The 27,544-nt window shown below is 35.9% G+C and overlaps 1 protein-coding gene across 3 annotated transcripts in view; it reads right to left on the minus strand.

Annotated features, from left to right (window-relative positions):
* Positions 1-27,162, minus strand: part of LAMA2 (laminin subunit alpha 2) — a 531,387-nt gene extending 504,225 nt beyond the window's left edge. For all 3 annotated transcript variants that reach the window (XM_037045779.1, XM_037045780.1, XM_037045778.1), the window contains exon 1: positions 26,389-27,162. In XM_037045779.1, coding sequence (XP_036901674.1) covers positions 26,389-26,494 — 106 coding nt within the window. In that variant the 5' untranslated portion in view covers positions 26,495-27,162. The remainder of the gene's footprint in view (positions 1-26,388) is intronic.
* Positions 27,163-27,544: the final 382 nt, after the last annotated feature.

The raw sequence follows: 27,544 nt of genomic DNA on the forward strand, positions 1-27,544 counted from the left end.
GCTTTATCCAGCAAAACTTTCATTTAGAATGGAAGGACAGATAAAGTGCTTCTCAGATAAGGTCAAGTTCAAGGAGTTCATCATCACCAAGCCCTTATTATATGAAATGCTAAAGGGACTTATATAAGAAAAAGAAGATGAAAAATATGAACAGTGAAAGGACAGCAAACTCACAGTTATTAACAACCACACAACCATTAAAAGCAAACTAAGAGGACAGCTAGATCAGGAGTGGAACCATAGAAATGGTGATCACATGGAGGGTTAGCAACAGGGGAGTGGGAGGAGGAGAAGTGGGGACAAGGTACAGAGAATAAGTAGCCTAGATGGTAGGTAGAAAATAGATGAGGGGGAGGGCAAGAATAGTATGGGAAATATAGAATCTAAAGAACTTGAGACACGTGGTCATGAACTAAAGGGGGGAAATGGTGGGGGAGGGGTTGTGCAGGGTGAAGGGGAATGAAGGGGGGAAATAGGACAACTGTAATGGCATAATCAATAAAACATATTAAAAAAGAAAAAGAATTAACCACTATATAAGTGTTAGTAGTAGTATGAGTATTGTCATTAACGACTGACATAAAATTTACATACATTAAACTGTAAAACACACGACCCCCAATATTGCTATCTTTAGATACTGGGAGAACAGTTGATTACTTACGGCTCATGCATAAATAGGCACAAGCAAGGAACCAACCTGAACAACGATCTCCATGAGCGCCCTAGGTTCTCAATGAGGGAGCAGATGTAACACAATACTCTGTGTGCCCATCATTGAGGAAACAGAGTGGGAGTCAGCTCATTTGCTAGAGGCCACCAGAGAGCAGTGCAAAGTGACCAGCAGAGGAGAAAGCTGTGGACCAGATGGCATGCATGCTCGAAGCTCCTACTGAAGCTACTGCGAGAGCACTGAATCTGTACTAGGAAGGATTTCCGATTTTCACAACTTGAAGCAATCACAATATACCATTCAAAATATATGCCTCCCTGTCTTGATGCCGTGACCTTATCTGTGTCCCCTGACCAAAAATTACTAGGTTAAACTGAAATTACTTGAAAACGCGTAGAATAGGTTGCATACTCCTAATCAAACTAAGCTGAGTCAAAAACTGTGACATAAAATGTCACAATTTCATGCCTATTAGAAGGGAGTGTTGCGTGTAATGGAGAGAGTGAAGAAAAGGACTAGGGTGACTACTAGGTTTTAAATGAACACTGGGGATGACAATGCTTTTCTACATATTCGTGGGAGAAGAGCTGGAAGGAAAGTAGAAGACAATAAATCTAACTTCCAACATTCTTCTACTTTTTTTTATTAACATCAACCTTTCTCTAGATAATTTAGCATTACGTAGGTCTCTAGGATTAACTTTTTTAATTTATTAAATTTTCAGAGAAACATAACCATTACTGCAGTGCAAATATATGTACATTCATTCAAGTTAGTTTACTTAGCTCCTGAGTGTAGGTTTCCAATATTTTTAAAATCAAGCATAGGATTTTTATAGTATTATTTGAGTTATAAGTTTAGAAAGTTTATAGTAATAATACAAGTTTTTGGCAAACATCATGAAGTTGGGGTGATAATTACTATTGTTTACTTGTAAACTTTTCACTTCACAGGAAATAACAAAACTAAACTTTCTCTCAGACCAGGTTGGCTCATTCCACTCTATAAAAATGAGGTTAAAGGAAAGGGAATAAGGAGGACAAATGAAGGATATTAAGATAAAATCAAAGACAGATATAGGGAGGTAAAGTAAAATAAAAATAATTGCTCTTAGAAAATCAAATACCCCACAACATTATACATGGTCAGTAAAAGGGTTATGGTGGATTTAAAATTTCCTTTAGAACAAGTCGTCCAGAGTTCTTACCTCTATAACTAAATATTTTAATACATAAATCCTAAAGCAAGTCAGGGCAACCTGTTTCTCCACTGAGGTTAATAGGCCATTTTTAAAGCAAATAAAATTTCTCTTCTGTGTCATAGAAAAAAAGAATAAAATAGAAAGCAAAATAAAAGAAAAAGTGACATTTTAAAAATTGAAAATGTAGACCAACCATTTAAACTGCTAAGAAAAATAAGGTAAAATAAATTTATCTATAGACAGTTATAATTCTCCTAGATGCTCAATCAATTTCTGGTATGAAATAATAAAATGTTTTTCTTTGCTTTTGGTTATATGTAGCTTTTAATGGTAATGAGTAGTTAATAAACATATGTTGCTCCTATTGTCAGATATTTTTAAAAGGGGGCTTCAATTTTCTATTCTATTTGTGGAAGGAGTGGCAATGATACAGCATGAGGTGGAGTAAATGAAAAGAAATCAAACACAAACAGAATGAGAGAAAGAACAAGATTTAGGAGAGTTGAGATAAAAGAAGGGGGAACAGTAAACACAAATGTAAAGATAATTAGGGGAGGGAGGAGCAGCCCAAACTTCTCATTTTTCTTAAAACTAATGCTTAAGAGGTTCTACTTCCTCAAACTCTACCCCTTCAGATCCTATCTTACCTTCTGCATCATAACTGACTCATATCATTCCTGCAAAACCAGAAAAAAGATCCAGCTTGAAGCTCAATGGGTGTCTACTTTTACTTGACTGTTCAGATGAAAAAGAAATCAGGTGGAAAGGCTGTGAGTCACCTCTACATGAATCCCTCTCACCCTAAGTCATGGCCTGACCTCACAGCCACTGTGGACAGGACACAACAGCCTCTCAGAGTCGTGCTATGCTTCCCAGACTTCTCGATGCCCACGCTATTTGAGAAGCCCCGCCCTCCAAGAATAGATCTGGAAGGATGTTGGAGTTGTATGGCAACCAGACTCTAGCTTTAAAGGCAATCATTGGATAAAGGTGAATAAGTCACAGGGAAGAAAGACATAAAATGCTAGTTATTTTACAGAAACATCCGAGTGATTTTTCAGATCACAGTATTCAATTGTCATGCACAATTATAAGAGCATTGGACGTTCCATTTCAAAAGTAATATAGTCACAAAATTAGTGAGGTATTCACATAGCAGAAGCTCAGTGATTAACATACCAATTTTTCAGTTGCTACACCTAGTAACTGATAAATCAGTATCTACACCTAGTGCTCCCTCTGATTATAACACTTTTCTAGAGTTTCTATTGACTCAGTGAATGGAAACATGAGTCAATAGAATCGTAGTCTTTCAAAAATTTGCCAAGGACTTTGAAATGTTGGGCCTCCATTTCCATATCCCCATTTAGCCAAACAGGCTCTTTGGTTACCTGGTTATTATGCTGCCCAGCTGGGACCATGAATTCATCACTGAAATTTTCCATAACAAGAAAAATGATCACCGCCAAGGGTGATGGGTGGTAACACACTAGCAGCAAAGACGAATGGCGGAGAAGTTAGGAAATAAATACTGACAGCCAAAATACATAAGGAGGCATTAGGCACATATGCAACTAAGTATTTCAATTTCAATGAAAATTATGTTTAATAATAGTGAAACACTATTACAGTATACATCTTATTTTAGAAATAAAGAGCAAGCAAGTTGCTTCTTGTCATGCATACTTGATGGACTATGGCCAAATGATTGAGTTTAAGCTATTCTCCCACAAGGAACAATTATAGTTTTCACTGCAAATATCCAAATAAAGACTAAGGTTTCCTATTGTAGCATCAGAGGTCCACTCTTTAAACTACAAATTACTGGCAGGCTATCCACTTGCATAAACATCATTCCAAATTGCGATACAATTCTAGTCAGACAATGTTTTCACACTGTTTAAGTAATGCTCCCATTGAGTGGAGTTATATAAGACACTGCCGAGTTTACCTGCAGAGAGACACACTTTAATAGTTCTTACAGAGTGTGAAGGCATTTATCATTATTCAAATATAGAAGAAAAGGGAAGGTTCCAATGTTTTTGACATTATAACTGGCTTGTGGTAAACAGCTCTTAGCCAGTGCCCAGTGGACTCTGCTTATCTCCAAACAATTGGAAGAGATCTCACATGCTCTTCCACAAAAATACTAACAGCATCAGAAGTGCTCCGAATGCAATTCTTTCCTCAGCTCTTACCCTTTACTCCCACACCTCAACCACAAACTAATCTAAAAAACATATTATTCATTACAAGGGAGAAAATACGTGAGTGTGTAGATATGGGTGGTTTTATATAGGCATATTTTTTTAAGAAAAAATGTTTTTTCCATCATCTTTTCTGTCTTGAACATGTGAGTGTCTAAGTAGAATGTTTATAAAATGTTTTGACAGAGGTAAATGTAGGTTAATTTTCAGCAGTTGGCCCAGTATTGAATACACAGCACTCAGTTCTATGTGAAGCAAGGATCTCAGATTAGACCAACTGTTCCCCTATCTCAGCCTTATCTCTATTGCCTCAGAGGGTCTGGCAACAAACTGTTCAAGCAGAGCTATTCATAAATGCATATAGCTAATTGTTTTATGTTCTGTTACTCAAAATCAGTAATGTACATGTGGTATAGAGCATTCTTGGGGGAAGGGTTTTTATTTGTTTTCAGTAAAATTTAAAAACAATAGTTTCATATTATTCAGTTTTTTGTTCAAGGCTAACAACCTTGAGAAAAAGAATAAGAAAGTTAGCTTTTGAATTTACAATTTGTAAAATACTATACAATATGAATATCCTACTAAATTGAAGAACACATTATAGACATTATAAATTAAAACATATTTATGTTCCACAGCAATGAACTCAAGAATAACTAAGTCATGTTCAATTATCAGTCTGTTTTAGAGAATTTGCTGTCTTTACCTTAAGGCTCAAGTAAAACTGACTTTGTTATCTATCTATCTTGGGGGTATATTTTTAAAATTAAAACAAATGAAATAAAATAAAAAGAAATTTTTACTTTGAAGTGAACATAGCTACAGGGTCCAGCACAAATAATACTCCTTTTTATTACATAAAATTATTTTATTACAAAACCATAAGCATGTTATTCTGTAACATAACAATATCACACTCAAGCACACCATACGACATTTTAGGTGAAATGTTCAACACGCTATCCTTCTTGTGTGGGACATTCATGTACCCTACCAATCACACTCAATGGTGTTACTTCTGCCAGACCCTATATTTCAATATTATTAGATTGGACTGGGATGGAGAGGGCCCAGGGGCTATGTTGAATTAGAACAAGTTATTACATATATATTATGGATGATTACACAGTTAGATTATACAAGTTAGCTCTTATAACTATGTTTTTTTGCTCATTTCACATTTTGGTTACTTAATTCAACAATCGCTTTTGCAATAGATATGCATATATTTCCTAAAGTGCAAAATCAAATGCATCTAAATATTATTTAAGCAACATTTATCTCCTTTTTTACACAAGGAATTCAATGAGCCTAAACCATTTGGTTGAAGTATCAAATTAACATAACATCCCCAAACATGCGGCTTTGGGGAATTGTGACAGCTAAACAACTGGAAAAAACCTTGAGCCACATCAAACTATTTTAAAAATAGAAATAAATTCCCTCCCCATGTTTCCGTAGCTATTAAGGTTGAAAGTTACTCTGGTTAACAACCTTGAGAAAAGAAAGAATGAGGAAGTCAGCTTTTCTCTTCTTTTTTAACGTTTTTCTCTCCCATTTCCCTACAGTGCCTTTTAATTTTTCTAATTTTGGTCTACTTTTGCCATATATTTATATCCACAGCAGGAGAGGGCAGCTGCACTCAATGGTATCCACACTCACTATCAGAATATCTCTAAGGCAGCTGTGATACTAAACACATGTACAGTCTACATAACAGAGAAGTTTTCCCTTTTCTTGCACATAAACCTCAATTACAAACCCATTTAATTCAGATTGACTATGTGCTGCAGTAATTCCATTACGTTAAAAAAATGTTTATGCCTGGCATATTTTGACTATATTTTATTGCTAATAAGCACATCTAGTCTGCTCTGAGAGCTTAGCTCTGATCGCTTTATCACTGCAGCCATAAAATATCCTGAAGACAATGCCCACAAAGCAGATTCCAGAGCTAGAAGTATAATAGCTTTAGTCACTATGTTGCAACAAGCTACAAATACACAAATTTAAAATACATTTTGCATTAAAATATGTCTAGCTAATAACAATAATAAGTAAAACCGAAGTGTGAATGTTACCAAACAACTGAAGTAAAGATATAGCTTAAGTACACGTGGATGTTCATCCAATATGAAAAATTAAACAAGAGGCCTGAGTGGGAAAAAACTCTCTTTCCACACACATTCCGCCTCTGTTAATCTCATTGTATACAGGGTCCGGCACAAATAACATCCCTCCCTTCTTTTTTTTACAAAATCGTTTATTACAAAATCATTAGCATGTCATTGTGTAATATAACAATATCATACTCAAACACACCATATAACATTTTAGGTGAAATGTTCAAATTAAAGCTATAAGTTATTGCACCCATATCATTACTCCACCAACCACACTGAAGCAGGCAATACTTCTGCTAGACACGGTATATACACTTACTATATTCTCTACTTACACAATTCTTGCAGAAAAAAAAAGTCTTGCAAATCTTTGTATGGACAGTATAGAAAACACTTTTTTACTCATAGTATATGTTTAACATGTTTGTCTCTAATGACTAAATTGGGACTTTCCTCATAATTATTATTAATGCTTTACCATGGTGATGATACTATTGAACAATTACCTAACAAGTTACTAAAAACCTGCTCTAAAAGTTGAACCAAGTCTGTTTATTCTGTCTTGTATGCACATGTAGAATTTTAATAAAAAAAAATTTCCAGAAAGCCTTTCAAAGAATAAAATCATGTGTGCTGGCTAGTGTGGCTCAGTGGATTCAGTGCTGGCCTGTGAACCAAAGGGTCACTGGTTCAATTCCCAATTAAGGTATGTGCCTGGTTGAGGCCAGGTCTCTAGTTGAGGGTGTGTAAGAGGCAACCACACATTGATATTTCTCTCCCTCTCTTCCTCTCTCATTTTCCCTCTGTCTAAAAATAAATAAATAAAATATTTTTTAAAATTTAAAAAGAATTTAAAAAAGAATAAAATCATCCCATATAAAACAAGATTTTTATCATTATTTTCTTACGTCTCCAAAAGAGAAATTCAGGAAAAGGACAGATTAGAGGAAAAATGACTAATTATATCATCATTCTTTGAACCGAAAGCTAGCCCACCAAAAAAGTTATGTTGCTAGAGTAAACATCACTAGATTAAGATCATGCCTCTGTTTTGGAAAAGTAAAATGAAACAACCACTTTGGAAAGCAATTTTCCCATTTATGTAATATTAAATGCATATTTTTCATGCAACCCAGGAATTTTACTCTTAGATAAATATGAGAAATGCAAATGTATTCATAGAAAGACTTGTACATGACTTGTTTATTCATAATAGCTAAAAACTGGAAACTGTCTGAATGTCATCAACAGGTGTTAAATTTAAAAAGTTCCTACACTGGAAATTCTAAGAAATTAAAAGGAGCAAAAATAGATAAGCGTGAAAATATGAATGGTTTTTATAGATATTTAGGCTGAGTGAAAGAAGGCAGACTCAAAAAAGTCCATAGTTGGTGATTCGTATAAAGGAAATTCCAGAACCTATGCAGCTAATCAGATGAGAGGTAGGGTGGGAGAGGGACTGCAACGCTCCAGGGGGCGGGGCTTTCTAGGAACGTGAAAATCTTCTTGTTCTTCATAAGAACATGGGGTGGCAGTTACAGACATGTATACATTTGTCAAATGTCATCATCTAGATATATACATCTGTGTTAATGTTATTGCATGTAAATTATAATTCAAAAAGGTTGTTGAAAAAAAGAGATTGTGCTCATACGACAAACTGTAAATATCTTACAGCCCAGAGGAGCCTCGTTTCCTCAGCTGTAGAATGGTAACCACAAGAACCCCAGTTCCCAGGGATCTCAGGAACAGTTGAAACAAAGTGAATAAAATGACTGACATATAATTGGTGCCACCTCTACGCTAGAACAGAAAATTAGTTAAAGCTTGTGAAAGATAAATGGAAATAAGAGGTTTAAACTCAACATACAAACTATATTTTCCAAAGGAAACTTACTACACATGTCTACATAAATGTGTGAGACCTAGATAATGAACAAAAGGAATGTAACGGAGAACAAATGTGGTTTAACTGCAAGACATCCGTTAGGCCAGGGCTCTAAATAATGGTCACTATAAACGTTGATTTGAGAAGTAGAGTAATTCTACAGGAAACTATGACCCAAAATATAATGCAGAGTAAAGAGCAGTGATTTTCAACCTTCTTCATCTCATGACACACATAAACTAATTACTAAAATTCTGTGGCACACCAAAAATTGTATTTTCTGCCACTGTGACAAAAAATAGATGTGATTTTGAATCATTCACAATGAATGCCTATTGTGTTGGATGTTGTCATTTTTTTATTTGACAGTCTAAGGGAAATGAGTTCCATACCCCTGACTAGATAGTCAGGTATTGCATGTTTTAAAAATTCTTGCAGAAAACTGGTTGAAAATCACTGGTCTAGAAAGATTTTAGAAGTTATCTGGCTTTTAAAACTTTAAATCATTACTCAGAAGTAAACTTGTCAACCAATTTCCAACTAAACCATAAAACACTTAATTATTCCATTTAGCTCATGACTTCCTTCATTAATTAAAATTTTCATATAAGCAAAAGAAAAACATACACATCTTGGGAAAGAGACATTATTCTGTTAACTCCCACACATACACAAGAAGGCTAATCTTAAACAGCTGTCTTTTTCTTCAACTAAATTAACAATGCTCATTGTATTCTGGCTTCCAGATGCTGAACAACATGTCTCATATTAATATGCCTCATTTCTGACCTGGCAATAATGCTGAGAAACTTAGCAGAAATTCTAGCCTCCAGATACTCTTGTCTTAAGATATAAAAACTAATGAAAATGATGCTCCAAATTACTTCATTGTTGAATTAAAAATGTTTATTAAAAGTGTTGTGACGGCCATTTCTATTCCAAAAATGTCCCTCTAAGTTATAAACAGGATGCCTACTAACCAAGCTGAAGAACTGAGACGTGGGTAGTATAACGATGCAATATAAAGCTGTCTCTTGAGGTAGTTACTGTCTCTGTGACCCTTCCCCCCCCCCCCACAGGGGAGAGCATAAAAAGTAGAAGGAAAAGGAGAAAAAGTGGTAAGGTTTAAGCACATAACATCTTGACCTGGATGAATTTAACAGGTTCCTCCCATCAGAGTAGACTGAGTAGTTGTGGCCTCGACAGTGGCCAGCCCTGACTCTCAGGCCCTTAGGGAAATACTGGTTCTAGAACTAACAGCTTTGGAACTGCTCTAAGGCAATTTTCCCTGTGGGTCTGGTGCTGTCAGGGCCTTTCTGAGCCAAAAAGGGATTCCCTGAAGCTAGATGTTTACTGTTGAGATCTTCTACTGATAGATAAGGAGATCCCAACACCAGGTCTCTTAGAATCAAAGTCCATTGTCTTTGCCATCTCCTTTAACCCAGGAACCCTCCTCCTCTCCCATATCTCCAAGACAGGAGTTCAGCCATAGGTTCTAGGAATATGAATTCTGATGAAAGATCCTATTCTAACCAAGCTTTATCCCCTGAGCTTGAAACAGACAAACAAAATAATAATAATAATTTCACTCTTTAAAAGAGAAAGGCATCCTAAGCACTGCCTAAAGTATTTAATTTTTGTTCAATAAACTATAGAATAGTAGAAAGTTGCAAGAGAATGCTACAATTATAGCTTAAGAACCACAAAGCCTTTATAAAGTCTTAGAGCCCTGGCTGGTGTCGCTCAGGGTTGATCACCAAACTGTAAACCAAAAGGTTGCTGGTTTGATTCCCAGTCAGGGTACATGCCTGGATTGTGGGCCAGGTCCCCATTTGGGGGTGTGCAAGAACAACCGATTTGTTTCTCTCACATATCAATGTTTCTCTGTTTCTCTCTTTCTCACTCCCTTCCTCTATCCCTAAAAATAAATAAATAAATTTTCTTTAAAAGAGACTTAGAAATAAGTCAGAAAAATATTCATAATCCATATGTTTTCTCTCATTTTTATCCAATAACTATTAGATAAAATACATTGAGAAATTTCAAATGATATCAGAAAAGAAAGAGAGCCACTGTGAAATCAAGCAATGGAGTTTAACAAAACTCTTCTATTCAACTATGTAAATCAATAGTATTTTCTTTGAAAGAGAATTAAAAGCACACATAATGCATTTTAATGCAGATTATACCAAGACACTAAGGTCTGTAATTCTACTAAATGTCAACAATACTATAACCCACTTATTGTGGATTCAGATATAATGAAATTCTATTTATAGTGAAGTATAATGGAAGTTTTAAATTACGTCAATGGAATGTAATATACAAAATACAATTCCAGTAATGGTGAATGTCTTATTAGAAAGAAATCTTGGTGAAATGATGACTTCATTGTAAGTCTCCCAGATCCCTCAAAGGGAATATTCAAAATAACATTAGAATTTAACAGCAATACTGTACTAACTGAATTGCAATAAATGCAATTTATAATTCCCAAATATATGAAACCACACACAATTCTACCAAGAACGACAGGAAATAGGTGTGTATAAATATAAGACAACACAGTAAACAAATTCTAAGCTGTGTTTGGCCATATTTATATTAGAAAATGAATTAAACATTTCATTTACATGGAGGAAGAAGTAAGAATTATCTTAAACACAAAGATAAAATAAATAGATGTTTCCCTCTAGACAACATAAAAAATCATCATTCTTTGACTAAATCAAAAAACATGTTAGAGATTACCAACAGATTCAAATTTCAACTATCAAAACCCTACTATCCCAAAATATTGTTATAATGCTACAATTTCCATATTAGCCTTCTTTTTTTAAGAAAAATTGCTACTTTCCATACTATATAGAGTTTATGTAGGACTGAAATTCACGTCTGGGGTCCAGAACACCTGGGATTCTATTCTTGTCCCTTCTCATTTTTAGCAGACTAAACCACCCATGTTAAGTATCGATCTCGCTTTTCTCCAGCTGTAGAGGGTATACTGTCCTGCTTTTTGTCACCATACTCAAAGGCTTTGCATAGACACAATGAAATGGAGGTAAAACAATAAAACACCCAAGATGCCAGATGCTCAGAAATGTAAAACATACGATAGCAGCATGATGGAAAAGGGGGCTGGAACTAAGACTATGGGGTAGGATTTTACTTCCTCTCTCCATGGAAATCATAACTACGCTATGCAGATACTTAAATCTAGATGTTTAGTTTATAGACTCTGCTCTGTCTAAAGGTTATATTAGCTGGTCACTGAACAGAAATTTAAAAAATGTGCAATAGTCCCAGTTTTAGTAGAATATTTAAAGAAATTTGCTAGTATGCCAATAATTCCATAGTTGACAGCAGATTATTTTCCTTATTTGACCCACACTGTCTTTTCAGTGTCTTTTACTTTTCTTTATCTACGAAGAATACCCAACAGGAGAGTAAAAATCCCAGTGCTGTGACACTTTTCTATTCCCTTCATGTAAATGCACAATTGAAAGTGTTGCAATGACCTCTTGAGTTCACACAGAATTCAACTGCTAGGTGCTTCAGTTGATATTTTAAAAAGAAAATATATATATAATATCAATACAAATCCACCTCTCCCACAGGCTCAGCACATGAACACATAAATCAAGGAAGAAAAATAAAAATTCAAATGCATAGTAAGATAAAGACTTATATGTAACAATCTGTGGCGCTGGGTGACAGATGTGACCAGATAGAAGTGGATTCACCACTGAGCACATGGAGGAAGTGAGTATTTTACTCTGTTTTAAAAGAAGAGGCACAATGTGCAAAAAGCAGGTGTGCTAAGAGGAAAGTTTTGTGATGGTTCAAGTAGCTTGGTAAAGACAAAGAGGGAGAGAATTGTCTTTTTGCAAAAAAAGTGAATGAAAACAGATTAATTTGGAAAAAGTAAAGTTGGAATCTTTTCCGAGAAATAAGCTTGGAAAGTATGGATGCATTAGGAAGGGAACTGATGGTGAACTGTGAATATTGGCGTCTATGATATATTTAAAATGAGAGCTGGTGAACTCCTAACAGCATCATATACTTAAATATTTAGTGGCAACATCATGTTGTAGCATTCCAAGGTCTCACACCCTTTCTTCCTGCCCTGCTAATTCTACCTTTGGCTCTCTCTTTTTGAACTTCAGTAGAAATTTTAACTGCCTACTTTGGATGGCATACTGCTCTTCACTATCTCCATAATCTTCAATACCTATAAGTAATTGTCCTTTCCTAAAAATTAGCTCTCCTTTGTTCAGTACTTAGTGTGACCACTCTGTCTGCCAGCCTCTGTCCCATGCAATGAGGGTAAAGTAGTAACAAAACAAATCTGGGCCATACTCTCAAAAGTCTGATGCTCTCCCACTTTCTCTCAAATTCACTTCTATAAGAAAACAAAAACAAAAACAAAACCCTCATTTGCTGCCTTGCCTTTGCTACATTAGAGCTCTGTTCTTAAAATAAGAATAAATGTGCCATGTTTTGTAAACTACAGATCTCTTTTATTAATTCTAAGTATGTAACCATTTTGATAATAAATTTAAGGAAGAAGCAGCATCTCAGCACAGTGCATGTATTATTTGACTTATTATGAAGCCTGGTGAAAAGTTTTCTTTTCCTGAAATAAAAAGGACTTTGCAAATGTCAGAGAAGAAACAAAGAAAAATGGAAACACAACCCTGGCTGGTGTAGCTTAGTGGATTGAGCGTGGGCCTGCGAACCAGACAATTGCGGTTCGATTCCCAGTCAGGGCACATGCCTGGGTTGCAGGCCAGTTCCCAGCACGGGATGCATGAGAAGCAACCATACACTGATGTTTCTCTTCCTCTCTCCTTCCCTTCCCCTCTAAAGATAAATAAATAAAATATTTTAAAAAAGAAAAGAAAAATGGAAACACATGACAATAAAGGCACATATTTGAGATATATATATATTCTATCTCAAGAATTTACATCTTAAATGGACATTTTAATTTTATGTATTGTAATTCTCATCCAAGTACCCTTACATATTAAAAAAGTTCTGACTCAGCCAATAAGTATGAGTTCTTTTTTTTAATAGTTATTTATTTTTCGAAAGAGGAGAAGGGAGGGAGAAAGTGAGGGAGAGTAACAGCAATATGTGGTTGCCTCTCAAGTACTGCCTAGTGGGGACCCAGCCCACAACCCAGGCATGTGCCCTGACTGGAAATCAAACCAGTGACTCTTTTGTTCTTAGGCCAGCGCTCAATACACTGAACCACAACAACCAGGGATCATTCTGAAATCCAGAACTTAAAAACTGCACAATTTTGTCTGGAATATCCTCAGGTAAAAAAAGAAAATGTGTTTCAAGAAGCAAGATAATTTAAAGTAACCTCGCTTTCTAAAATATTTTATTTATTATTTAATTGGTATTTTAATAATATCTTATATCTGTACACATTGTATTTCAGTACTTATGAAAATTTATATCTTATAAAAATATTCATTCACACTATAAAAGCATTAAGAAAAAATACATGGAAAATTTTTAAAAGGAAACCATTTGATCTGTCAAAAATGACATCTTTATTTATTTTACTTTTTAAAAAAATTGAGTACCTACCATATGTCAGAATAGAGACTGGAGATATAGCAGTAGGTAATAATAAAAGTCCTATTATTTTAAAACTTGATTTAGTAATTTCTAACTGTTAAATATCTAAAGATCTTGGAAGAGGAACTAGTTGACTAAATGCCCTTCTAGCATTCTCCAATAGCAGTATCTCTTGAAATTTGTCTAAAAGATTATTGGACTGGTTGTCAACTCATTGCCTAACTGAAAATCATTGCATACATGAAACAAATTTGACCCGATCCATGGAATTTCATTCAGAAGAGCCTAAACACAGTCATGTGTTAATTCAAAATTTTTCATGGATCTCCTAGAATCTGAAAAATGCCCTGGGAGGAAAATGTTTTGTCCAGAGGAATTAATATCCACAGATAGATAAGAAACTTTAGGGTAGTTTTGCTTACGCAGCACATTTTAAGTAGTATTAGGTCAGGAACACCATGCTTAAAATCAGTCCTTGAAAGTTTAGTGGAAAATATTTTGTAGGAGCTTGAGGAAGATATAATAAAGAGAAATAGCAAAAATATTTTTGAAGAATTTTTAAACATACCATTATGTACAAAACAAAGAAAGATAAAATATATTTTGAAATATTTCCTTTCCATACCAAAAAAATGTTTTCTTTTTTAAAAAGACTTTATTTATTTATTTTTACAGGGAGGGGAAGAGAGGGAGAAAGAGAGGGAGAGAAACATCAATGTGTGGTTGCCTCTCATGAGCCCCCTACTGGGGATCTGGCCCACAACCCAAGACTGTGCCATGACTGGGAATCAAAGCATCGACCCTTTGGTTCACAGGCCACCACTCAGTTTACTGAGCCGCACCAGCCAGGGATCAAATAATGTTTTCTATGTTACTGGGAGGTATTTGGCAAATATATATATGAAATGTTTAAAAGGTTATGAGGTTAAGGAGGATTAGCATGCTATCCAGCAAGATATGGATTCCACATTGTCTGTTACCTTTGTCTAATCATACATGATTTTTATAGAAAAAAAAGAAATCTGTTAAATGTAAATTCTGACCAATATACAAGGGGGGACACAAAAAGAAATAAAACAAACTACTCTTCTGGAGGGGAATCCCTTGTAGTAGAGGCTTTCCCAGCCCGGGAGTGTTCTAGGAACCCATTGATATCAGTTGTTGTGAGAGGCTGTATTGGCTTCATTGAATTTTTTTAAGGCCCTTTCAACACATTTGCCCATTTCACAGTGGGTGATTTACAAGTGTACCTGTCCACACCACGCTGAGTGTTTAGCAGTTTTTGACCAGAAACAGCACTACCCCAGTGCCCCACCCTCCCTATTCATCCCTTCTTGCCCCCAGCACTTTTTTGGTTTGTTTCCTTCAGATGAAAAAAGTCTTCAAAGGGAAACAGTTTGCCCAAATGAAAGAGGTGAAACAAAGACCAGCAGAAGCACAAAAAGGCACCCAAACTGACGAGGTCAAAAACCATTTGGAGCAGTAGAAAAGCTCTTGATAGGTGTATTGCATCAAATGGACAATATTTTGAAGGTGACTAAAGTTTGAACATGTAAGAATAAATACACAATTTTTTATAAATAAATTTCAATGTTGGGAGGGTCCCCCCTTGTAAAACCATTTTGATGATTAAAGATAAGTTACACTGGAAAAAGAGATGGAGGGTTGGGCTCGAAACACATGATCTTCAAAAAATTAGTCATTTAAATTATGATGCTTAAAAGGTTCTAAGCAAGTTGTCTGCTTAGAACAATCTTACCACTGTTCATGTTCTAACACACCAGTGTTTGATAACCATGCTCTATAAATCTAAATTTTCTTCCTGTCAGGGCAGTGAGAAACAGATCCAACAAACAGTGAAAATTTGGGTCAGAAGGTGAATCCTTAAGTTTCTGGACATCTCATAATAAACCAAGAGAAACAATTTAGATCTACCCCCTGGACACCTCCATAACGATTTTGACAAGACGGGCACAGAGTAGAGGATCACGTTTTGGGTTCCAAACATTATAAACACTTTGAATGTTCTTCAAAACAGAAAACTTTCAAAGATGGAGGGGTGGGGATGGAATGAGAGAAAACTCATTATTACGAGAAACACATGACACACAGTGCTTCCAGCAGGGATACCCCTCCTGAAAAGCCTGCCCCCCCCGCCGCCCATGTGAATTTGGGAGTTCAGTAAGGCCCAGATAACTCCCCTGCTAATTCAGGATTCCAAATATTTGTATTCTTCCTTTGGGTTAGACCATGGTTACGAGTTCACTTTTTAAATCCACTGGAGATGACCCTATTTCTCACCTTGGGCAAGAAAACCATGTCTATTTCTAACCGGACAAATGAAAGAAAAGAAAAATGGGAAGATGGTATGTTTTTGAATTTCCCTAAGTGTGTATGGTTGGTTTTAACCATTCCCTTCTTTTCCCCCAATAGAAGCTCTCTGGATTTGTGTTCTTTAGAAAGGAAATGGTATTTCTGGCTTGGAGTAAAAACTGAAATATTTTAGGCTCTTTATGATTACAATATTAATCTTTACATAGCAATAGTCTTTGAAGATCTGAGGAAATCAACTATAGTCTACCCTGTAGAGCTAAAAGTATAGTCCATAGATCCCTGGAAGTCAGTAGTCAAAGTAAAAATTCTTTTCATAACAAGACATAGTTGTTACTTGCTTTTTTCACTCTATTGACATTTGCACAAATGGTACAAAAGTACTGGGGGGCAACACGGATGATGTGTTAGCATGAATAAAAGCAAACTATGCTAGCGGTCATTTTAGTCTTTACCCACACACACTCGCAAAAGAAAATTAAAAAAGGAGTTTGGCAGAAGAATATCCTTGATGGAGAAGAAACAATTATTGATTTTGTTAAATTTTGATCCATGGGCACATTGTTTTAATATCTACTGTAAAGTGAAACATAATGGTTGATTTGAGAAAAACACTGACACAAAGGTGAGGCAAAGTAGGTCTACAGTTGTGAGTACATGAAACAGAGTTTATTCTCATATTATTATTTATTAATTATTATGTTATTTTTCCATATGAACAACTGTAAACCTACTTTTGCCCTACCCTGTAAAATTGTTTGAGTTGCACACTAAAGTGGCCATTTTTTTCACAAAATATCCTTTTACCCCAATGAAAGTTGAACAAACTATGAATCCCTGAGTTTTAAAAATGCCTGACTCAATAGACATTTTGTCAAAAAAGAATGAAGTAACTGAAGACAATTTGTTGTTAATGATTACATTTGAACTTGCAAATGAAAATAAAAATTTTGGAAAACTTGTTTCCACCACTATAAGATTAATAGCTTCTGATAGTTAAAGATCTTTCGAATACAATCAGTGGTAAGTTTCTTTCCAAGTACAAGAGAAACCAGTGGAATTTAATATTATAGAATAAACAAAAAATTGGTTTAGCCTCATATATTATATTGCAGCCAATCTCTAAAAAGTAATACATATCTAGGTAGAATAAACAAAAGACATATAGCTACCTTCAAGGGCATTGAAATACTCATCTATTTTCTGCTAACATGCCTGTATATGTTATTTCTTCACATACTTTAACCGAAACAACATATTTCTAATAATTCGCAGAAACAGAAATAAGAAACGAGTTCTCTTCTATTAAGCCAGAAATTAAAGCAGCTTGAGAATATAAAAACAGTATCACTCTTCTCATTATGTTGTCTTGTTTTGGAATATAAAATTATTTTTCATTAAAACCATGTTGTTTGTTGATATGTAATTATTTTTATTGTTTTTCTTTTAAATGAATTTATAAGTAAGCATATTTAGATTTTCCAACTTAAATTTCTAATACAGCATAATTAGCTTGTTATTTTTAAAAGAATAAAGAAATCTTAACAAAAAGCTTTAGAACCACTAGACTGCAAATAATAACAAATCTTTATGGAGCACTTACTGTGTGCCATATATTTTTCTAACACATTACATATTTAAAAGGTCTTTAAAATAGTTTATTAATCCCTAAGAAATGCATGTCCAAAAATGAGAGGTTCTTAGAAAAAAATGTTTATTATATCATACGAAATATAAATAACCGCAAAGTACTACTAAAATTTCCATCCCGTTGCCTGTTTAAATCACTTCTCACATTGAGCTACTAACATAACTATTAGCTAATTATAGGACCTTGTGTTTCTTCCTGTCTCTGCTGCTGACTTGTTGTCTGACCTTGACAGGATTCTCCAGTCTCTCTGCAGTGATATAGTTTGCCATCTATGACCGCTTAGGGTCCACTCAGGGACTTTCATGTTTTGCTTTTCTTTAGAAAATGGGATGTTGTGTGCACTTCAAATATCACTTTGGAGCTTTATGATCCAATAACAAAGGGGAAAGAAGAAAAGAGCTAATATTTACTGATTAGCTACCAAGTATTTTCACATATGTTATCTCGCTTGATTCGATTTTAAAATTGTAATAGGAAATTTAAACTCTGACTCAGGTTTTCGCTCTTGGTGAAAAAAAAATATGATAACATGACTATGAATCCAATTGTTTCCATCTCCCAAGTCTTTACTTTTTCTACTATTCAAGGTAATCTCCAAAACCGAGGAATGTATATTGAAATTCAAAGTATAAAGAGGTAAATGTTAATGGGTATTTTGTGTAGGTTAAGCTATAAAGTTCATAATAATAAACGATTAATACACAAATTCCAATTAAAACTATATTTATTTGCTTGTGTTTTTAAGTATATGAGCAAATTCTTTCATTAATGGCCTCAGCTAAATTTGTTATAGCACTGTATTGGAGAAAAAGTGCTGATTTGAGCCAGAGAATTTCTCGGCATAAAGACAGTTTCTAGACTTAATTCATTTGAGGCATTTTGAAAATATATGTATATGGAGGACTTAACAGATGTTGCATACTTTCTGTTCATTATTTTATATACTCCTCACAACAAACCAATGAGATTAAGTAGCTACCTAAAATGGCAACTGCTCACCTTCATGTTCTCCTTTGTACTGTCAGCCTCGTTCAGTAACTGAGACGGGCAGAGGAGGCGATTAGCCAGAAAACTGTGGTAGCTCTACAAGCTTTGGACAAACTATATTTGATGTGGCAATCTCTTACATGTTACCAAAAACTTAAAAGAGATTTCACCTTAGGGTTGTAATGGTATAGCTACCATACTAAAAACATAATGATCCCATTTATAATTTATTATGCAGTTTGTAATTATTTATCAAAGCAAGTAGACTTTTCTGCAAATTCATTTTTTTGATTCCTTTATTCTAATTTTTTATAAAACTGAAAATCTAATAATTTATCAAAAACAAATCAAATAGGAATATACTAACTATACTAATTAGGTGCTGTGAGATCTGAACTTACAAATAGTACGTTCATAAATATAGACACATGTACATCCACAAACACACCCTCTCAAAGTCTAGAAGGTATGCTAAATTTTCTCTTAAGTGAGAGGTCAACTTCAAATGGAACTCTTTCCATTTTTTTGTCAGTGTTTTAGACTTTTTCAGAAGGAATTTGAGATTAATTTGACTCTTGGGTGTATCTGGCTGGGTCTTGCTCTTTTCATTCACTGCTATATGCATTGACCTCTTTTTTTCAAAGAATGCATAACATATTTTATGTATAGGTATATAGATACATACTTGATAAGCAAACATCTAGCTTTAACTCACCATGTAAGTTTAGATTATGCCTCAAAACTATCTTGAGATAGTAATTATCAGTGGTGTCAAATAAGATTTAAGCAAACTTTGCTTTACGTAAATCTTCTTAAAAGTTATATTTGTTAGAATCAAATCTTTGAAAACCATATTGTATTTACAAGAAAGATACTAAAGGAAAAAGAAGGAAAGTAGAAATGGAGGGTTAAAGAGAAGGAGAGAATGAAAGAACAAAGGGGAAAAAAGGAAGGGAGGGACAGCAGAGAGAGAAGGGAGGAGGGAGAGAGGGGAAGAGAGAGAGAGATAAGCTAAGCAATGTTCTTTACCTAAATTTCTTCTAAACAGAATTTAGTCAGGCCAAAATTTCTCCAAAGGTTACTACAAGACTTAAAGTGATGCTTAAGGAAGTTATAAAAATCGAAACAAAGCATAGAGTAAGTTTCTGATTGTAAAAAGAGGGAACATTTCAAAGCTTATTTCATAACAGAAGCCATCAGATCAATATATCATTGTGTCATTTTCAACAATAGTATCTAAACTCTGGCTCTGAAATGAACAATGAGAAAAAGAACTCTAACATACACACATATTCATGTGGGATTATGAATAATTCACGTTTGTTTTAACATGAACATTAATTAAAGTCTCTATAAGTAAACTATGGCATAGTTCTAAGAACACGGGGGCAAAATAAAAGGATGTGGAGAAGTTCCCTGAGTCATTTTAAGGTATCGATAATATTTTAGTTGTGAAATAGAATCGAGATGTCAAAAGTAAAAAAAAAAATTTTACAAAGATTCATTTGATCTTCCCAAGATACATGAAGTAGAATACAGCACATTCTGGAATGAAATCACTGAAATATGATCTATAAATGGGAGGTTTGGGCCAGGAGATAAATCTAAAATAATCCTACTTTTGGACTACTGGTCTAGTCTGAAGGATTACAGCCTGCTTAAAGAAATAAATAGTAACTAGAAAATAAATATTAAATAAAATTTATTTCATTCATTCATTAACTCTGCTCAAACCTCTCCAATACCACCACCTCAGTCAGATGGAAAGGTGATCCAGCCCCCGTTACTTCTCCGTCCTTCTCACTGGTTAGTCCTGTATAAACCTGTTCCCTATGCGGAGGGTACTTATTCTTCCACCTGATATCTGTTTGAATCACTCCCACATCACCTTCAAGTGTTTGCTAAAGTGTGACCTTCTCAATGAGGTCAACTTTTATCAGTCTATTTAAAATAGCAGCCAACCTACCTCCACTCCTAGGACTCTTGGCTCTTTGTATTCTGCTGTCTTTGATCATCAAGGCATCTCATCAGCCACTATATTCCAAAAAACACTGGCATCTGTTTTATCACTGATTCATTATAGATTCATCAGATTTTCTGATTCCTCTACTAGAATATAAACTCCACAAGAGAGAGGATAGTTTTCCTCTGTTTTTACTTACTTAGCACATTCATCCATTGGCTGTATTTCAATACACATAGGTCCAACCCCACCAATCTCCTGCACAAATTCTCCTTTGAACCAGTGTTACCCATTAATTCAGCACAGGAGAAGATTTTTTTTTTTCTGCCTGTCTGGCTACGCTGAGCTTGGCGTGGGTCTTGAGAACCATGAGCAATCGAGTTGACTTTCTCTAACTCCTACTTTGTTTTCCCATCCACTACAGCTGAGCTTCTACCTAAGTTCCTGCTTAGCTACCCAGTTAAAAGTTGTGACCATACACAAATCCTAAACCTCAATCTTCTGTTTTACCATCTGTCGTGGCACTGATAACACTTTCCTTCTGATCTTGTTCACTGTCTCCAGCTAAATAAGGGCCTAATGCAAACTGAGCAGATGACCTGGAGTCAGCATTCATCTTTATTATTATCATTACCCTGTTTGGAAACTCTTCCAGCCATTCTGAAACCCCACGGCACAATCCCACTGGAAAAGTACGTTGACTGGAAACAACTGTGCAGTTGATACTTCCTTCAGAATGCATAACTTAGCTAGCTAGCCACCCCAGTGATCATGCTGTGTGTGTATAGGCCCGGTTGAAGTTAATTTGCCCTATTCTGGACCCCACTAGTCCCAATTCCCCCACTTCTAATATGGTCCAGAACTGTGACCCCATGCAGTTCAAGTGAGTTTTTCTTATAGTTCACTGCCAAATCTATTCCAATCAAAAGAAGGAACAATGATTCAGTCTCAGAGGTCCAAATAGAAATATCCAGCACATTAGTCATTGTTAATGAATAATCAGTATTTACTAAATGTATGAATAAAAAAGTAATAATTATCTGCATTATATAAATGGACACTGAGGAAAATACTGTGAAATAAAATCTACCCCAAACTAAACTTTTTGCCATACTTATTGTGGTATAGCTGAAAGGTATAAAAATTAAAAATCCACCTGCTTCAGAGATTCTTCTCCCCATTTAACTAAATCCATTCTATAAAATGTACATTCATACCTTCTTCAACAGTTATATCTAGGAATAACTCTTGGGATAACTACTTAAGTTTTTAAATAATTATATTTACAAAAGGTAAACACTGTAGTTATTTGTGTATGTGACAATCAACCCATAATATAGAATCGATGGTAACTGAGATGAATTATGGAAGAATTCACAGAGCACATACATAATGCCTAGCAACTCTTTGAGCTTTTTTTGTATGAAATCCTAGGATAAAAGTTTTAGAAATAAGATAGATTAGCAATTTGTATATACTGATCTATGGGAATAAAAATCATAAAATTTGTCATTAAAATTCTACATACTTATACCAGTCAATGCTGAATGTTCTTATTCTCAGAATAAATGTATGTTATTAACAATTTTTATGAAACTATTAGACCAGTACATAGTGAATGAGCTAGTAAATTACCTATGAAGCAAAAGAAGATACTCCAAAAAAATTTAACTTTAGGTTTACATCTATAGTAAGTCCCCTGAAAAGGTTCTCAGGTAATTTATAAAGTGTTCCCATATTTTATAGCACAGGATATTTTAGGACTGCAGTTGATGGTGAGGTGGAAATTCCGTATTAAATTTTAAAGCATGCTTGCCAACAATATGTGAGGACTGTCTCAAACACGTTTTTATTTTAAATCCCAAAAGGCACCTAAAAACACAGCTATGTACATTTAGTATTTACTTGACATTTTAAAGAATTCATAAGCTTAGATGCAAGTTTGCACTCCAAAGATAGTAGAACGCAATACTAGAATGCTGGACTCAGAAATGGACTGGAGACGACCTGAGTCCTAGCTTCACTGTGGAGGCATTTTATACCAAACCATCCCCCAAAAGGTGTGTATCTATTCCCTGCATGCACATTTCCAGAAGCTAGGTGCTTCCCCAGCTATGTCTGAACAGATCAGAATGGGGAGAAGGGGCAGGATTCTTCCCATTTTTTCTAACTTAAACAGTCCTCTTGGTTGTATACTTCTATGGATCTGAGTTTAGGCTTTAGGAAGGGCATTTAGCCTCTCTTGCATATAACAACCATTTCAAAACTTTGAGGATATCTCTGGGATTCTCTCAATCTTTCTTTCTCTAAATTAACAAACTATACTTGGAATTTTCAGATTCCTAACTATTGTGTTCCAGCTCCTCTGAATTTATATCCATTTGCAAATGAAACACCCAAATTCGTTTTAACAGACCAATCTGCTTTTATGAGTTTTTAAAAGGTTGTATTTATTTTATTTTTAGGGAGAGGGGAAGGGAGGGAGAATGAGAGTGACAGAAACATCAATGTGTGGTTACCTCTTGTGCACCCCCTACTGGAGACCTGGCCTGCAACCCAGGCCTGTGCCCTGACTGGGAATTGAACCAAGAACCATTTGGTTCACAGGCCAGCTCAATCCACTGAGCCACACAAGCCAGAGCAGCTTCTCTGAGTTTTTATAAAAGTGAGTTGGTTGACATTTCTGTCACACTATAAGTTCACATTGAACTTACTGAAATTCAGACTTGTCCTTTCTCATCCTGTCTTTGTATTCATTCCCATGCATATAAAGCAAACAACAAATTTCCAGATTGGGGCAAATGCAATTATTTGACTTCTAGATAGAAATAATAAAATAACAAATAATAAAAATAATAAACAAATAATAAAACCAACTTCATGTATGTCCCATTCATGGTCCACACTACAGAGTTCTTGAAAGTTCCTGACTCTGTTTTTACCAGCATAACTACCAAAATCAACTTTTGACCTCCTGCAATTCTGATAAGCTTGGATTTTGTTATTTTCACCAAGCCATTACCAGGACAAACAAACATAAGAAAATGTCTCTCACACTTCTAGACAACTTTTTTCCAGATTAACTTTGAGCCATTATGCAATATTCCTTGGTAACTATTTTCCATCTGTTGTGATTTACCTACCATTACATTACCATTGCCACATACTATTCACAAGAATGTCAGGAAAAGACTGTAACACTCTCTTACTAAAATGCAAAACCACTTTGACTATCATTTTTCTATTTTTGTCACTAAAATCTGGTTAAAGGATTTCCTGGAAATATAATTCTTTTTGAATCAATGTTATTCATACCACAATTTTGTACGCTATAGAAACCACACAAGATTTTACAAACAAACAAAATATCTGGTTAAGTTTCTAACTCAATTCAACATTTAAAAATGATTGCTTCATGTCAACATTCTTAATAAATTGGCACTGTACTAAAACAAAAAACAGAGCTCATTCTCAACAATAGTGTTCAGCCAAGAATTTCAGGGCTAGTATAACCAAAAAGAAAAAAGGTGATGATAGCCAAGAAAACACTTCAATCAAACTTTGTCCAATAATCTTCACTGAGAACTTGACTTAGCACAACACTGAAAAGGAAATATGCCTCAAAAAATAAATAGAAAGAAATCTTGGTATCATAAAAAGAGAATCTTAGCATAAACAAAACTAGGTTATTTCAGTTCCTAAAAGTAAGGTTAATATCAGGTGCATCAGCTGAAGTCACAGCTACTCCAAACCTCAGGTGTTGAATGCGTCCAGTAAGGGTAACAGTAGCAGAAGGTTAAATAAGCTCAGGCATGTAACACATTTTTTTAATTATAACGCACTATATAAACTTAAGGTATTATGAAATATATTTATATGTACTTTTACTATCAGTAGGTTTCAACTATTTATCCTTGAATCAATCCTAAATATATCACAAAGAATCCATAAAATAAACAATAGATTCTAGATGTCGAATATAGCAGTCTATATAGTACACTCAATGTTATAGTTATTTTCAGTAAGATTCCATATCGTATATAGCATCCAAGTTTTCTTTCAACAAATGACAATATACAAGTTCGCTTCTGCATTTACCTCAACCTATACCTAGACCATAGAAATCAGAGTTCATTCTATTTGATGGCAGGAGAAGACAGGGAAGAGAAGAAAAGAGAAATAAGAGAAAAGGAAAGGGGAGAGGAGGGGGGAGGGGAGGGTGACATGGAAGGGTGGAAGTGGGTGGAGAGGAAGCAAAGAAGAATGAAAAGATGGGGAGAGGGGCGGGAAGACGAGAGAAGGGGAGGGGAGGAGAGGGGGGAGAAAGGGGAAGGGGAACACACTAAGGAACATTCTGAGGAAACTATCCGGTCCCTACTCCGCAAGTGAGCTGAAGGATTGGTGCTCCTGGCCTCTCTTCACTCCCAGCTGCCTGGTGGTCTTAAAGGATTGTGTATTGTTAAAGCATGTTTTACAACTGAGCACAGTTAACATTTAAGAATAGTATTCTTATAAATCAGCTGCCAGATCTATTCTAGAAATCACTGTCTCATAAATGCTATTAATTAAGCCACATTGACCTCATTTTACCTCTCAAAGAAGGAAAAGCAAAAATAGAAGGAAAAATCATATAGTGAACTTAGATCACTTTTATTCTCAGAATTTTAATGGGGATTTATTGTAGCAAGGAGCTTAGAGTATTTTTCAATTCCTTTTTAAATAAAATAGTAATGCTAGAAATTTTATAATATAGGGGGAAAACTATCAGAACTATTAGCCACAGCTTTATTTCAGTTAACTGAAAGAGGAATAAGTATATTTCAAAAAATTGGCAGATACAGTCTCATTGAAACTTTCAAAAGCTGCTAACCTCTATGTTTTGCACTCTTAGGGTAAATTTTATAATATCTGAGAACAAACCTTAAATATTTCTTAATTTTCTCCCTTTGATGCATGTCTTTCAATTTACAGAAATGTTTGCTGAAATTGTACACTATAACTTGTGCTTTTAAAACACTGCACATGTGCTTCTTTTAAAATTCATGATCATAAAATAACTTTTCAAAGGTTCCCCAGGGTTTCAGAAATGATATGCATATAAACATTAAAGTTCTCTGAAGAGAAGAATTTGAGTTACATTAAACACAACTGTTTTCCAAAATCCCCTGCAGTTTATATCTGGTCATTTTGGTCTTAATTAAAATACAGATGACATCTCAGTCTCCTCTGTATTTTAAGCAAGGAGAAAGTTCACTATAATAGGGTACCTGAGATAGGATGTGGGTAGAGATAACATGAGGCTGAAAGTGCCGTTGCCATGAAAGAAAAAAATCCACACACTTAACCACTTTACAGACCTTGTTCAAATAGTTACAAAGTCCCTTAAAAAAAAAATCAGCTGCCTTCCATAAACTTGCAAGCTGAGCCGCAGCCTGGGAAACCTTTCTCTGCAGGGAAGGAATCTGATTTGCAGAAACTTTTTCAATTGGTTAAAAGTTTGCCTCTTGGAAAGATTTTGGAACTCAATTTGCAGGATGGATAGTGATAGCAAGTCCTCTCAGAAACGAATGAGCAAAAGCACTTCATGTTCTTTGGGAAGACAGGCAATTCCCTTTACCCAACTCAGGGAGTTGAAAGTGAACTTGCTCCAAGCTTAGACCCTCGAGCCCCAAAGTGCACCTCAAGTGCAGAGCAGGAAAGTGGTCCCCTGCCAGCAACTGTGGGAAGAAGCGATCAGTGATCTGGGTAGAGCCCATGCCTCGACTGTACCTCTTTGCTGATGCGCCTGGGGTAGCTGCTGCAGCCGATGCTCCTGACCGCCCCCGAGGCCCCCGCTGAGCAGCAGGACCAGAAGGACCCCGGCGGCTCCTGGCATCGTCGTGGCCCCAAGTGGATCCACTTCTCAGCAGCCGGAGGATTCTCCTCCGCTTGGTCCCCAGCCCTGGCTTGTGAGCAGAGTGAGCGGCAGCTGCTGGGTAAGAGGAGGAGACAGCCCCCACTGGCTTTGGCTCAGCCTCCGAGGGCGGAGGGTTGGGGGGAAAAGAGGACACTCCCCCACCCTCCCCTTCGCACGCCCTCGCCCCACGGATGTCCAGGCACAGGCCCTTAAAGGGTCCTCGGTGGAAAAGGCCTCTCCTAAAGCGGCCCTGCCCTCTGAGAAGGGATCGTTCCTCGCTTGATCTCTTAGCTGAACTTCTCTTAGCTGAACTTGGCTGAAGTTAAAGGAAGTAATTGATGTGGAAGCACCTCGCGATCTGTTAAATCCCTGCTCAGGGAAAGCATGATTTGTGGGAAACACGCACAGCTAGGAAGTTCACCGAAGCTGGGTAGACGTACCTCCGGAGAAAGGCCTGGCAAAGCTGTCCTGGCACCTTGTATGCGGGTAACTCACGTCGGTGACAAGACCTTCCCAAGAGCCCAGAAGACATCGAAGTTACTGCGGGGCGGAAGGTGGTCCCGGGGGCGGAGGCTGCTGCGGATCAGGCCACAGGAGCACCGCTGGCAGAGCGCTGGCGGGGCAGCAAGGGGAGAACAGAGCGACACGAATCCGCTTGCTCCGCTACAGTGTTTATGGTCGACGTGAAGGATAAAATTAGGTTTACAGTTCAGTCACCAGGCAGTTAGTCAAAGATAAAAGGCCTTTGCACGTGTGTCCTTTCAGACTAAAAATTTTTCTCTTCCAATCCCCATTTCTTCCCTTTAATCAACGGAATTTTTGGAATTATCTTTTGCCAGTGAAGGTTCAGATGACAGGTCCTTACTTGTTTGTTTGTTTGTTTGTTTGTTTGTTTTGCTCTGTGACTCACATGAGATTTAAAACAGCTCCTTACTGTTTTGTTTTGTTTTTTTTCTGAAACTTGCAGGCTCTCTTTCTGTTTCCTCGGTGATTGGCGGTGCCACTGGCAGGAGTGTACCGGTCACGTTG

The sequence above is a fragment of the Sturnira hondurensis genome, unplaced genomic scaffold, assembly GCF_014824575.4.
Source record: "Sturnira hondurensis isolate 20B ecotype Veracruz unplaced genomic scaffold, ASM1482457v3 Scaffold0004474, whole genome shotgun sequence".
NCBI classification, from domain to species: domain Eukaryota; kingdom Metazoa; phylum Chordata; class Mammalia; order Chiroptera; family Phyllostomidae; genus Sturnira; species Sturnira hondurensis.